The 15,336-nt window shown below is 29.2% G+C and overlaps 1 protein-coding gene and 1 long non-coding RNA gene across 7 annotated transcripts; one reads left to right on the top strand and one right to left on the bottom strand.

Annotated features, from left to right (window-relative positions):
• The first annotated feature begins 1,101 nt into the window (after positions 1 to 1,101).
• On the top strand, positions 1,102 to 2,937 carry LOC106323092. The gene is made up of 2 exons (XM_013761267.1): positions 1,102 to 1,399; positions 2,230 to 2,937. Exons 1-2 carry the CDS (start codon positions 1,238 to 1,240, stop codon positions 2,803 to 2,805), a joined length of 738 nt encoding a protein of 245 aa, XP_013616721.1. The 5' UTR covers positions 1,102 to 1,237; the 3' UTR covers positions 2,806 to 2,937.
• Positions 2,938 to 10,030: 7,093 nt separating this feature from the next.
• LOC106323093 lies at positions 10,031 to 14,405 on the bottom strand. Of its 6 annotated transcripts, none has more exons than XR_001266659.1 (8): positions 14,288 to 14,389; positions 13,874 to 14,202; positions 13,712 to 13,770; positions 13,052 to 13,415; positions 11,142 to 11,242; positions 10,939 to 11,018; positions 10,305 to 10,491; positions 10,031 to 10,234 (listed from the first exon to the last, which is right to left on the bottom strand). It is a non-coding gene; the product is annotated as an uncharacterized LOC106323093 (long non-coding RNA). The 6 variants fall into 6 exon arrangements; XR_001266658.1 differs by having other exon boundaries at positions 10,305 to 10,502; XR_001266656.1 differs by having other exon boundaries at positions 10,305 to 10,545.
• Positions 14,406 to 15,336: the final 931 nt, after the last annotated feature.

Below are 15,336 nucleotides of genomic sequence, written 5' to 3' on the forward strand. Positions count from 1 at the left end.
CGTTAAAAAACGTCATTTAAATTAAAAGCGATATTAATTACCGTTTTTGGCATTTTGCGAACGAAGTTTCTAACTTAAAATATTTTGGTCAGTACTTTCATTGTGTCATAAATATAAGATTTCTTATGCATGCTTTTAGACTTTTTAAAAAAAAATTAAAGAAAACTTTTTGCATGCTTTTGTGTTGATATGGTGGAAAGAAAAATCTTTGGAGTGATAGCTAGTTGTTGGAAAATAATCCTTTTCGCATGCTTTTTCTTATTAACTCAGTTGATTTAAAATGGTCAACATAAAAGTTTAAAGGATTTTATAAAAAGTTTAAAGGATTTTCACAAATCACAATGGTATATTAATTAATTTGGACCATATTGTGGTAAAGGTTTCCTAATTCCTATTATTTTTTCTTTGTTTAAGAATAGATATTAAGTTAGTTGATACGCGTATTTGGTTAATTTAGATAATTTTAAATGTGTGTTTTTGGCGACAGTTTTTTGCATTTCAACATATTATTTTCTATTTTCTTACCGTTTTCAGATTCAATATAAGAACTAGCTAACCAGAGGGGAAATGTTGAATATAAAATCAACCTTTTCGGTAAAGAATCTGAATTCAGTTAGTTGATACTTGTATTATACTCATTCTGTTTCAAAATGTTATATATTTTAGATTTTTCACACATTTTAATAAAAAATATTAAATTTACATTTTTGTGATTATTTTTTTTTTCATAATTTTAAGTCAAAAAAATTAAATAAGTGTAATTAAGTTTTTTGAAATTTGTAATTAATTAATAAAACATGCATTGAAAATGCAAAAAAAAAGATCTTTTGAAACAAAAAATTTCTCAATAATATGTAATTTTATGAAACGGAAGAAGTAATAATTAAAATAATTTTAAATGTATATTTTTGGTAATAAATGCATATTTGGGATTCAAATGGGGAATGTCAGCCAAATGGCAAAACCCGGTTCAAACTTAACCATCTAGGGTTCGTCGTTTACAAGTGGAGGTATACACTAATACACATGTTTGTATATAAAGGTTTAAATCTATAAAAGGAGATAGAGTGGCTGTCTGGCTGAGTATCCGGGAAACACATAACTAAGTAGAGAGATACCAAAGGGTCCACGAAAGACCCGTGCTCAGCTTTGATTCTCTCGATCTCTTCGGTTTCATTTATTTTTTTATAATCATTTTTTCTTGTGCGACTTGGATCAGTCTCATCTATCTGAAAGAATGAAGCGTGAGTATTTGGATTACATATTGGTACCATTAGGGATGGGTTTGATGATATGCTATCATCTGTGGCTTCTCCACCGTATCATTCATCGCCCATCTTCCACTGTCGTTGGCCTCAACGCCTTCAATCGCCGCCTCTGGGTCCAAGCCATGATGGAGGTCTTTTCCATTTCTTATTATCATACTTTTGTTTGCTTTCTTCTCGTATATAAGTAGACCATTGCTTATTTTTAAGTAAAAAAGAGTAGATGATTTATTTTGTCATAGATTTGGATCCATCCATGTTTATCTGCATGAGTCGATGATCAATTTTCTGGAAAATGAAAAAAAAAAATCTTAAAAAAATATATTTTTTGATTAAGCTCATTGGTTATAGTCTGAGGGTTGGGTATAACTGAGAATCCCGTGAATATCTACCAACCCGTGTGGATGTACGTTTATCTTCTCATATAGTATAACTTTTTTTTGGGTGAAAGTTACATATAGTGTTTACTGCTTACAAATAAATAATATAAATATAAATGTAATCTGAATAACATATGATCATTGACATATAAGTGTATGCATGTGTAAAGATTTTCCTGGAAAATAAAATCTTGCCAATGGTTTCAGTTCCTTCTGTATTGGGGGATGAGATGTTGAGAATCTGTGCATATTAGACATACTATATAATAATCATCATGCATGTTGTTATTTCGAGAGATTTCTCTTTTCATATTTGAACATAATAATTAGATTTAAAAAAAAATCAGATTCTGAAGATTTTCTTAATAAATGAGTCCTCAAGTGTGAAAGTTACTAAGGCACTGAAAATATGCTTTGCATTTCTTGAGGAATAAAACACAGATGCTAATGTTCTTACTTTTCAAAAAATATAAAAAAGAAAAACAGTTTATGTTCTCCACCAATAATATTCCTCGTTTTGGTTTTCAGATTCCTTGTACAATTTATTTACAACTAATATATACCCTTACAACAAATGAGAGCAGGACGCATCTAAAAATGGTGTTCTAGCGGTTCAAACGCTAAGGAACAACATAATGGCGTCAACACTATTAGCATCAACCGCAATAATGCTGTGTTCACTAATCGCGGTACTAATGACTAGCGGTACAGGAGAACGATCGGTATGGTTTGTGTTTGGAGACAAAAGCGACCAAGCTTTCTCCATCAAGTTTTTCGCAATCCTTGTTTGCTTCTTAGTCGCGTTTCTTCTAAACGTCCAATCAATCCGTTATTACAGCCATGCAAGCATCCTCATCAATGTCCCTTTTAAACAGCTCATGGCTGTTTCTTCGGGTGGTCATAGTCTTATGATAAACCAAGACTATGTGGCTGCAACAGTTAACCGTGGGAGCTACTTCTGGTCGTTAGGACTAAGAGCGTTCTACTTCTCATCGCCTTTGTTCCTATGGATCTTTGGTCCCATCCCGATGTTCATTACTTGTTGCGTTCTTGTGTCGTTGTTGTACTTTCTTGATTTAACATTTGACTCGATGGCTTGTAGCGTTGAGGTTGCAGATGTGGAGGATACTGAGATTAGAAGCTTAGCTGAAAATGTGTAGTAAGTGGTTGAGAGATTGAAGAGAGTTTTGTTTACTAGAACATACTGATATCTTAAGACTTAATGAGTTGTATATCGATTCAGGTTCAATGGTTGTTGAACCATGTTGGTTATTGAATAAAATTTTGTCATTTCCAAGCTTTTCTGATATGAACTATATTTTCTAATTTACTTTATGTTTCATATTTGTTTTTTTGGACATCATATCGAATAGGTTTTTTTTGCTAAACTATATTTGGTTAATATTTGCGTATGAGTTTATATGACGATTAACATTGTCATGTTTATGTTCAATTTTGTTACCAGATCTGAAAGTTACTTAGGTCTATTACAAACTAAACATATTTTCTAATAATAAACTCAACTGGAGGTGCATCAAAAATACTTTTAACTTCTAGTAATATTTCCCATCTTTGAAGATTTTTGTTTTGGGAAAATTGTTTTTTAAGCAAAAAAAATGATAAATATGTCCTATTAGACTAATTCCTATTTGTACCACTTTTGCTTCTAATACCGTTTAGTATTTTCGAAAATAAATTAAATAAATAGTTTTGCAAACTAAACAAAATTGGAAAAATTGTAACTACTACTGATGACATACTCATATGAACTTAGTGGTATTTTTTTTCAGTTCCAAAATTATTTAAATCATAATTTCAAATTATGTTCTACATAAAATAGAATTGGCATTCTACGAAGTAGAAAATGAAATCTACTTTTTTCATTAAATCTACTATGTTTAAAATATGTGATCTACATAAATAATAGTACTTTAAAAATATTTAGAATACACATTCCGCGCTTAATCTATCACTCTAAAATCTGTAGAAATCAGAATCTACAGATTATTATAAATTTAAAACCTGTAGAAATCGAAATCTACACATTACTATAAATCTAAAAACTTGTAGAAAATGAGTTCTAGAGATTTACTTTAAATCTAAAACCTGTAGAAATTGAAATCTACACATTACTATAAATCTAAAAACCTGTAGAAACCGAGTTCTACAGATTTACCGTATTCTACGGATAAGAATATTCAGTTCCGAAAAATATGAAAATAAAATATTTGGAAATATTCAGTTTTCATATATTAAAAAATCGATTTTTCAGAAAAAAAAATAAAAAAAATCGTGGGACATAAAGTGTAGGTTTATTTTATTTTTTTTATTTGAGTATTTTTAATGTTTTATTTTATTTTAATTACTTTAATTATTTGCTATATTGTAATATTTACAATTGTTTTGTTAATTGTAATTTCGAATTTATAATTGAATTTGAGGGCATTATTGTCATTTTAAAAATAATTAGCTTAATGAGACATAAAGTATGTGAGATTAGTCTAATGAGACATAATTATTATTTTTTTGGCCTAAGATAACAATTTTCCCTTTTTTAATGGGGCATTCTAAATTCCTAATACTGGTACAGTTTTTTTTTTCTTTTTTTCTAAAGCAATAATACAGGTAAATATTTAATGTGTACTTATATCAAATAAACTATACTGATCATTCAGTGAACCTTAGTACTATGAGGTCACATTTTAATTGTTTTTTGGGCAACCACATTAATTGTTTGGGATCCCCTTTCGAGGCATTATATAATCAGGAAAAATGTTAAGAAATCTAAAAAGGTCAAACTAATTTTAAAAATATTGTTTTAAATAACAGACAATTAGTGTGTCTCGATCTCTTTGAGATTTAGGGCAGGTTTTCCGGCCCGGCTACCACCATTAGACGCAGCTTTTCGGTTTGTATCAGTTGTTGGTGTTTTGCAACAATCACTCAAACTGCTCAAAACCGCTTCAAACTGCTCAAAACCGCTTCAAACCGTTCTGAACCTGTTAAATTTAAAAGCTGGTTTCACCTAGCGTTTGCAGTTGCGGACGGTTACGGGAGGGTAAATTATTTTAAAAAAAAAATTAAAATACAAAAAGAAAAATTTTAAATTGAAACAATAGAAATACTAAAATATATCTATTATATTTTAATTTATATTATAAAATTTTTAAAATAAAAATATTTCCAGCAATTTTAAAAATTTTAAAAATAGAATTTTTATATTTTTTTAATATTATGATGTTTGATATTTTTATAATTATATAAAATGTAAATATTGTTAATTTATTATTTAACCGCTATTGTATTTGGTGGTTAACGAGTCATAAGTATTTCGCAAATGCACCAAATTCTAACCGCAGTACCAGTCGTACAAATATTTTAAAACCGCTTAAAACCGCAACCATCCGCATCCGCAAACTCCCGCAGCCGCAACCACTGCGGTTACACCAGTCAGGCCCTTAGTGCAGTTTTTCAAATAAAAAATATTTGATGCAGTATCCTCCTATATATTAATTGAGAAGTCACTTTAGTTATTTATACTGACGTGTCGCTCATCGACAAGTTTTCCAATTAATTGTTATATTTGATTGATTGATGGTTTTTCATTTTTCATTTATTTAATTAAAAATTTTAAAAGGAAACTATTCATAGAATTACATAATCTAATCTATGTTTCCAAACATACAACTAACCATATTAAATATAGACGAATTAACATAATTCGTTTATAGAAACAATTAAATATCTAGATTACATTATATAAATTGATAAGATACATATAAATACATATGATACTATAGAAACAATTATAAAAACGGTTTTTATTATGTTTATATTAGTAGTGAATAAAACAAAACATAGATTTTAGAAAACCAATTAATCTAAACTTAATAATATTAATTAAATTCACTCATTCACTATATATATAGTATATTGTGTCAAATGAATGTAAAACAGTCAAATATATATAATTCTAAAAAATTTCAATCATTTTCCAATGACAATGTGATATTATATATGCGTTATCACTTTTAGAAATGATTAAAATATTTTTATATTTTAAAACATACAAATTATTTGGTAAGTTATTTAAACGTATATTAATCAAGAAAAAGTTTATTTAATTTATCTATTAATATAAACAGATGAATTAACACTATTATATGGTAATTCATTTAAAATTATATTATTTGGTAATTCATTTAATTTATTATATGGTAAGTCATTTAATTATATTAATCAAAGTATTTTTCACAGGATTTTTTCTAGAGATAATACTCTATTAATATAATTCATATAGCTTGAATTATAAAAAAATTAGCATGCTTATTTTTAGTAGAAAAAAATAGCTGACATAAATAAAAGAACATGAGGAAAGAATAATAAAATATGTTTGTTGTGTTCTTGGTATTTTTATATTCTTATGTATTTAATTTTTATTTGTTTGTTGTGGTACATGTACTTTTTTGTGTTACTATAAATGTGAACTAATTAGTTTTATGTATTTTTAAAATGTTAAGATGAATTTAGAAAGAAAGTTCAATAAAAATGACTATATGTACAATTGTTAAAGTCAAAGATGGAAAATATAATGTAAATTGAAAGTAAGAAAAGATTATTTAAAAATTAATGAGATGTATTTGTATGCTATAATAAACTTTTAAAATGTACGATAATAAAATTTTAACAAAATTTATACAAATAAAACATTTTATTTCATATAGGTTAATTAAAATTGAAATTATTTTTTCTTATTAGTTAATCAGATTTAATTAATATAGGTATGTTTTAATTTAATTTAAAATAAAATAAAACAATAATTTTAAAAGATATGTAAACTATGATTAGTTTCAATTAAAAACATTTGGTTGAATGAGTTAGTGTTTGATAAAATAGTGTGATGATCAGATATAATTTAAGGAAGAATTTGTTTGATTAATCCATTTTAGTTTTAAGTTAAACACTAAATTAAAAAAAAAATGACTAAAAAAGTGTGATTTGAAACAAATTATGAGAAAAATTGCTTAAACTACCATTTTTCTAATACATGTTTTTATGCTTACCGTAACCAAATTTATCCTTAGTTTTAAAGAAATAAATTCTACTATATATTAATTGAGAAGTCACTTAATTGACTTTTGATTATGTGTCTTTAATAGGTTAAGTTTTTAAAAATGGTTATAATTTGATTTGTTGTTAACATTTATTAATTATTATTTTAATCAGATCTAAAAATAAACGGTAACTTTAGAACTAATTAATACAAATTACCAAATAACACAAATGATATTACAAATAGTGATTTATGGTAACTAATTGTAGAATTAGAGAAAGAATATATATGTTTTATCAATTTCTTTATTTTTAACAATTAGTTATATATAATGAAATAAAATACTTTAGCATTTTTTATAGAAATAATTTTAATGGTTATATATTATTATATAAAAAATTATATTTTTAGGTAAGGAACTATTATAACTTTTATATTTTTAAATCCCACACAAAACCGTTTACAAAAGATCTTTCATGATAAAAGCATCCGATCATTGTATTGGTCATATTGGAGTTACACAAAAAAACACATTCTCTTTTTTTTCTTGAGAACTAGAATATTTTCGGTTTTCATGTTTTAAACTAAAATATAAAATAATTCTATAACCAATTATCTGAGTTAATTATAATATTTTTTTCTGTAAGAGAAAGATTTTTTGTGACTAAGGTTTATGTTTTTGAACTATTTTAAATCTCACATATCTTCAAAAAATATATACCGAAATTTTTGATTATCCAAATATTAAAATTAAAAATTAAAAATTAAAATTAAAAATTTCTGATTATTATTCAAAAATTATAACTTTGTAAAGATAATATATATTTCTTTATATAATATAGCTATCCGCAAAATTGTGGATAAACACCTAGTATTGTTTTAAATAACAGAAATCCATATTCAAGACCGGTATAGTTTTGTTTATATTTTTATAAAAAATATAATGTTCAGTTAAAGATATGTGTTTGTGGTCACTTTCTTTTAACGTTTTCAAATTATGACAAGGTACAATTATTATGAAAGAACTTTACCTCAAATTTGATATTATTTTTCAAATTTATTTTAAAATGATAATTATTTGTATAAGTATTTTAATTTTATTATAAAAAGATAAAATTGACTTTCCTAATTCATTTATAAATGTTTAAAAGTTATTTATAGAAGCTTATAAACCTAATTCAAAATCCTAAATAGTAATCTAAACAATAATCAATACAGTCTAAATATTGTTTTTGTAAAGAAAGGATCCAGAAATAGGTTCATGAATCCCATCAATGCCTACTAGAAAAGAAGCAGTGAATGCGATAATAAAACAGAAGTTGCGGTCAATATGTAGGAACATCAAAACACCAAACTATCCAATGTAAAACAGTTTTCAATACTAGTTATCCAGTTACAGTATTATTAGATAAAGATATGTGTTTATGGTAACTTTCTTTTGACATTTATTTTTTAAATACGATAAGGTACCATTGATATTATTTTCTGCGACAAACGCTTAAATAAATAATTTTATGATTTAGAGCGATTTTGAAAATGTGCCAACTGATTTTTATAATTTATACAGCATATGTAAACGTGATGTTTTAAGCAGTCTGTGGTGACGCGGACACTGAAGTCCTTAAACACATACTCGCAAGTCAAAACAAACTTTCAAGATGCGGACTTAAAACTGAGGACTTTGTTGAAAGAAAATTCTAAATTAGATTCTTCACCTGGTTCCCGCAGCAAGTAAAATATTCCTTCCGTTCTATTTTATTTGTCGTTTTAGGTTTATTCATATAGATTTAAAAATATTTAATTTTACATATTTTCAAAATAAAAACATCATTATCTATATATATAACCATATTTCAACAAATAAAAAAATCAACTAAAAAATATTATTTAATAAATTTTGTACTGAAATTATAAAACATCATTTATTTTGAAACGAATATTTTACTTTATAACGACAATTAAATTGAAACGGAATAAATACCGAGGTTGGTAAGGCCAGGTCGTTATCAAATACTACATTCTGGTGCATTAGCTTTGGTCGCAGTAACATACTCAGATGTTGCACCCACGGGCTTTACCAGTATAGAAGAAGATTGTTCTGTGGTTGCAACCGTTGTTGCCTCAGTCGTTGTTGGCTCTTTTTGCAGTTAGGCTGAGAAAATCTATTTGGTATAGTTCAATTGGGTTTTCATTTATTGGGCTTTAATAACAAACTCTAGTAGTGAAATGCGCTCGTTAGCCTAGTGTAATTTTTCTTATTTGCAATTTATGGACCACTATCCAAACTTCTCCAGCACCATTAACCCAAAGTTGTCAGTGAGGTCCGCAAAACAGTACTAACACCGGTGTTTAATTAGATAGAAAAAACACATGTGCTTAATTTTTGTGTGGATCTCATCCACTATTATATTAATTTTCTGCTAAGCTCTCTCCTCTAAGTACCTCAATTAATGCTGCTATAATAACGTTCGTGTGTATATATATATACTAGGGGAAGTCCGCACTACGCGCGAAATTTAATGTATTTTTTATTTAAGTCATATATATATTTTGAAATAAATTTATTTATGTTTTCAAGCAATTTTTATTTGTTCGGATTTGCATTTTGATGTTTTGTTTGTAATTATTATATATTTTGCGACTGCTTCCAATTTGGTGTCTTTTTAGGTGACATTAAAATACTAATACTACATATTTGTAGGCTTGAAGTTACATAGCTTGTGATTTCTTCTTCTTGGTCTTTAATATACGTTGTGTTATAATCCTAAACTTCTTTGTAATGTAAATTTTGTTAAGATAGATTTTTCATTTTGTTGGTTGAGAATTTGTGCTACCATGTAATTTAGACAAAAGATATTAGTAAATGAATTAAAATTGAAAAAATAATATATTAACTGCAACAAACTTAAATTGCATCAAACAGAAAATATCAAAAGAAAAAATAATATGAGCTTGGTGTCAAGAAGTTTGCGAAAACAATTCAAGAAGACAGTCGGGTCATGTTTAATATCTTAACGATGAAACCATTTGTTTAGGATAGAAGAAAAATAATGAATGCAAATACTACATCCGAGCTGCAAATAGTTTACTTTTATTTTTGTTTTTTTTTTGTTTTTGAGGGGCGAGGGAGGGGAGGTGTATGCAGTCTGTTTGATTTACGTATGATTGCCCAGTGTCATATTTCTTTTTTTCTTTTTGTTAATTGTGATACATCTCCATATGTTGTGGGTAAAATAGTGTGTATTTTTTTTAGTAGGGAATATTTGAGAAGCTCGACCATGTAATTCTTAAGTTGTAACTGAAGATCAGTGTGTTGTGTGTATAGAATCGTGGAAAAAAAAGTATCAATTAATACAATCATTGTCACCTACAATCTAATACAACATACATAGGCAAGAATAAGAATCTTTCTAACAATTTATTATCAGTAAAGATATATTGATCAGATGTAACCAATATAATGTTCTTACAGTTGAAAAATCGATTGCGGGAAACAGAGACTTGTATTCTGTAAGGCGTCTTCGCATGACATCACCCTGCGTTCATAAAAAGGCCTCAAATATTGATCAAACTTTGGTCACTACTAAGAGCTAGATAGTTGTGTACCATAGTTTCTCTGAGTATCTCAACGGGAAGGAAAGGTGGTCTGTTTAAGCCTGGAATGGCAGGACGGTCGCTCCTCCCAGCTTTAGCCACCATAAGCGCTGTTGCATACACTCCATTAGTATATTCTCCACCTCCAAAAGCACCAACAGCAGTTCTACATTCAGTGAGTTTTACTTGCCTATGCTTCCTGCACCACATCTACTGCAGTTTTTGTGAATGACATGAGCTCCATCTTCTTCCACTTGCAGTGCATGTTTCAATTCAGAACTTAAGAATCAAAGCGTAATAATAGAGACTCTTTGGGTGATATCATCACAGATGAATTAACAAATAACAGTTAGCAGTGTCCAAACTTATCGCTTCATGTGAAAGTGAAATCGACCAAGAGATATATTATGTTGAAGGAAAAAACTGTAGCTTCTAACGGCAACATATGAAGAACACATATGAAACCGTAGTTTCTAATACATTTCAAAACATAAGAATCAAAGTGTAACAAAGAAACTCTTTGGATGATATCATCAAGAAAGGCGCACTACAAAATTAAAGCTAGCAGTGTTCAAACCGTAGCTTCTAACAGCAACATGGAAGCACATAGATGGAAAAAAAAAATACTCGAGACTTACACAATTACCTCAAAGCTGTAATGGTAGAATCCCCACCCGACTCTTTGCTTTTATCGGAGACAACCTTTTATAGGTGGATATACACCGCCTGGAAGAGAAATACGAAGCATTAAATGATTAATCGTGCTGGTTGTGAATTGAAGAAGTAAAGATAGTTCTTAATGGCGATGAATCCCGTAACGTAATGGAGGAGAAGAATCTCAAAACGAACCGACACAAACGAAGCTCGACCCAATTATTCCGCATGAAAATTCGCCTCACACAACCTCCTGAAACTCCATTAATGGTGATAGATTCGTTTGAAGATGAACCCTGGATACCGAAGTCAGATTGAAGAAGACGATGAACGAACCTTACTTTCTTTCCTTTCATTTGGGTTGGGCTTTAATTTTTAACAAATAAAATAACTGAAGGCCAAGTCCAACTAATTTAATCATAATGGCCCATATAAAATCGAAACAAAAATAAACAAAACGAAGAGGACACGTGGAAGGCTCCCCTTAATTTACTTAATAACGTGTCTCTTTACTTAATAATGTGTCTCTCTCTGGAGGGAGAGAACACAACTTTATATATATATAAATAGATAGATAATAGGTTTGAGCTGGTAAACAAATGAAAAAAAAATATATATATATTTTTTAAATTTTGATAAAATTTATAGTTTATTTTAAATTATAATTTTCACTATTTTTATTACATATTTTACTATTTATTTTTCTTTTAGAAATTATATTTGTTACTATATTAAAACAAATATATCTATTTTACTCTGTTCGGAATATTTACTTTTCTTGTATTTAATAGATTTTTAATATATTTCTTTTAAAATTTTATAATTCTTACAATCAGAATAAGAAAAGCCAATTTATTATTTTTTTCTTTAAAAATTAAGCAAGTAGCATAAAATATGATATGAATTGTTGCTTTCTAATATTTATAAATAACATGTTAGATTATATATTTATGAATTATTATATTGGAGAAAAAGTATATTTATGTTGTTTTTATGTTTCTTAAAATTCACATTAACAAAAATTTGAAAAAAGAATTCCGTAATTGTTTTCTTTTTTTTACCACCAAAATCTAGGTTAAACTAATAAAAAAAATATAGAAAACCATAACTATTTAATGGAGTATTGTTAACTATGAAGATTATTATGGAGTATTTGATGTACTGTTAATAGTATGATAGTTCAAATGTTAAAAATTTATACTGATGTGTCATATTTTCTTTTTCTCGTTAGTTGAAGTGGCAGCAGAAAATACCCAAGCTTATAATAATACTTATTTTATTATTAATAATGATGTAATTAAGAAATGGATGTTTTATCCAAGAAAACATAATTCCTGATAAAATAATTTACTTGATTAAATAGAGTAGTTGATTGTATTTTGCAGTAATTATATATCACTTCTCAAACTAAAAACAGGTAATGAACAAATATATATATATATCGGATGAATATATAGGATGCCTATAAACAAATATAGCTTTTCTTTGATAAAATGAATCCTCCAAAATATCATAAAATAATACTAAGTTACCAATATTTTTTCTCAGAGTTTGCATTAACCTTTTCTAGTAACTATAATATATATTTTCAGTATTAAGAAAATGATTAGTTAGACTTGCGCACTACGTTAACTAATTTTGCTTTACAGAGCAATGTTATATTAAGATTTAAGTAACGTTTTTTGGTTCAAAAAAAAAGATTTAAGTAACGTTTATCTCAAGCCCAGTAGGAAACTCTCTAAAACCAATTTTGCATTGTCCAGGCCAAATAATTGAAGAACAAAATCTTTGTTGCTGCCGTTTGGTTCATGAAGTTTTAAGCTTATTGAATAGAGAGTTTGCTTTTTTCAAAGCTCACCCTTATAATCCCGAAAACCATATAAATACAATAATAAATCAGAAGTCAATTCATTTGATTCAGAAGCAATTAATCAAACAGGTGATAAACATTTTATTCTTAGAATAGAAACAAACACTTGATGACCCAATCAAGCCTATGTAGCAGCTTAACAATCTTAACTAATAAAGTGGAATCTCTGCATTTCAGGGTTTTGTTAAAATGAAGGGGGCAGGAAAGAAATGGAGGAAGAGGATAAGTTGTTCACCTGTTTATCTTTCTTAGTTATTCACCTGCTTCTGCAGTGCATCAAAAATAAGAGCCACTCTCTCTTTCCGTTTATATCTTCTCATCTCCACCCTTTTAGCGAGCCCTATAACTCTCACGTCTCTGTGCTCCTGAATATCTCTATGCATATCCCTCTCTCTGTCTCTAGATAATGAACGTTGGTGCAACCTCGACGGCTCAGAACATCGACCATCCTCGTCTCCGTCTCTCATATGCCTGTGCTTCTAGTCCTATCTTTTACTTCAGGTTTGGCTTTTTCATCACCAACCATACACGAATTTTTTCTCCAGACACTCATACTCATTAGAGTCCATTCGTAGACATAACTTCAACAATCACTCAGTCTACAAAACATAACCCATAAGCGAATTAGTGTAAGAACAATCACGAACACAAAATCACTCTCATACAGGAAAGTGTCTTTCTTTTCCTTTTGAAAGTTTCCTTGCGACCCATGACACAAAAACAGAAAATAATGAAAATTTACAATCTTTTGGGAAAGTTTTGTGATAGTGTCTAATCTATAATATTAAATGTTATTATATTAGCTAACAATATACTGCAACATATTAAAGGAAGATTATGAGTGAGCGTAAAAAAAGAGCAGAAAGCAAAAGACCCTTTAAAGACTATTATTTACCTCGTCATCTTGGTCAAAGTAAATAGCAACAACAATGCTCTTCTTCTGAAACTCTCATCCTAATTTGTTCACAACGACGTGCGTCATAAAAGTAGATCCAAAGACACCAAGTGCCAAAAGCATCAAGAGAACAATTGTTAACATGAAAAGCATAAACAGTACCAGCATCAATGTCGAAAATCGTTGCGACTATCTCAGCTTCACCATCACCGTTAGACCCACCCGAAACAACAATGAAAAAAATCTTGTAAAACGAAGTGAGATTGGAATTGATTGGAGAAGAAATCACAAAACACCCTAAGGAGTCTGAATTTATGTCGCACTTATAGAAAACCAGTCTACACTCAGACACACTGGGAACAAACCTCATAAAAGTTGTTGAAAGTGGGAGGGCTAGGGAGTAGGGAGTAGGGAAACATAGCCATGTACAAATTAGGGTGGTATGAGCAGCCACACGTCGACGGTGGAAGAGCGACGGCCGGATTTCTAATCTGCAAGTAAAACATAGGAATCAACCATTATATCGAGAAAAAAAATTGAAATGCTACTGGAATTAGTATGAGATATAATAGATACCAAGAGAAGATGACTTCAAGGAGAAGAATCTCACATATATTTATACTAAACCCACACCACTTCTTAGATCTACACAACGCTTTGAATACACATCGTGGGGAGCGAATCGATCGATCTGTTTATAAAAAAACGTTTGGAATATACCGAGGGACATCTTCCTCGGAATATACCGAGGGACATGTTCCTCGGAATATGTTCCTCGGAATATTCCGAGGAACATGTCCCTCGGTATATTCCGATCGATCGATGGATATATGTCCAAAAACGCATCGATCGATGAACTTCCGAGGAAATATCCCGACGAAGTTCTCCCTCGGTATATTCCGAGGAGATTTCCGACAAACTTGTAATACTCGAAATTTCCTCGGAAATTTGTTTCCTCGGAATTCCGTCGGAAAATTCCGAGGGATTTCCGAGGAAAGAAGAAATTCCGAGGAATTATTTCCGAGGACTTGTTTCGTCGGTATGTCGTCGGAATAACGTTATTCCGACGAAATTCCGATGATTTTTTCCCTCAGTATCCTTGTTGTTTCCTTGTAGTGGAAGCCATAATCAGACCGTTTCAAGTCGTGAGAAGAAACACAATCGTCACCGTCTCGCCCTCGCATGAAGAAAAGAAACGAAGACGAACCTTGTTTCATTGCTTCACCTAGGCCTGAGCATAAAATCCATAATCCGAAATTCGAACCGAACCGAAAAATCCGATCCGTACCCGTCTGAAAAGTAAAAAAATACCCGAATGAATCTTGTAAGTTGGTACAAAACATATCCGAACCCGAAGTATTATTAACCGAACCCGAACGGGTAACCCGGAAAACCGAAAAAAACCAAAAAATCTGAAAAGATATCCGAAGAAACCGGTCCAAATGTCCAAACTAATATACAGTGTAATTATATAAAACATGAATATATACTTCAAATATTCAATTTCATATTTATTTTGATATGGTATCTAACAATAAGTATTTAAAGTTTAAATAGCTACTTTAAATACTTAATTATATATAAAGAAGTATATATTTCTTATGTTTTGCTTTTAAATTTTAGAT

The sequence above is a fragment of the Brassica oleracea genome, chromosome C2 (genome assembly GCF_000695525.1).
Source record: "Brassica oleracea var. oleracea cultivar TO1000 chromosome C2, BOL, whole genome shotgun sequence".
Lineage (NCBI taxonomy): Eukaryota > Viridiplantae > Streptophyta > Magnoliopsida > Brassicales > Brassicaceae > Brassica > Brassica oleracea.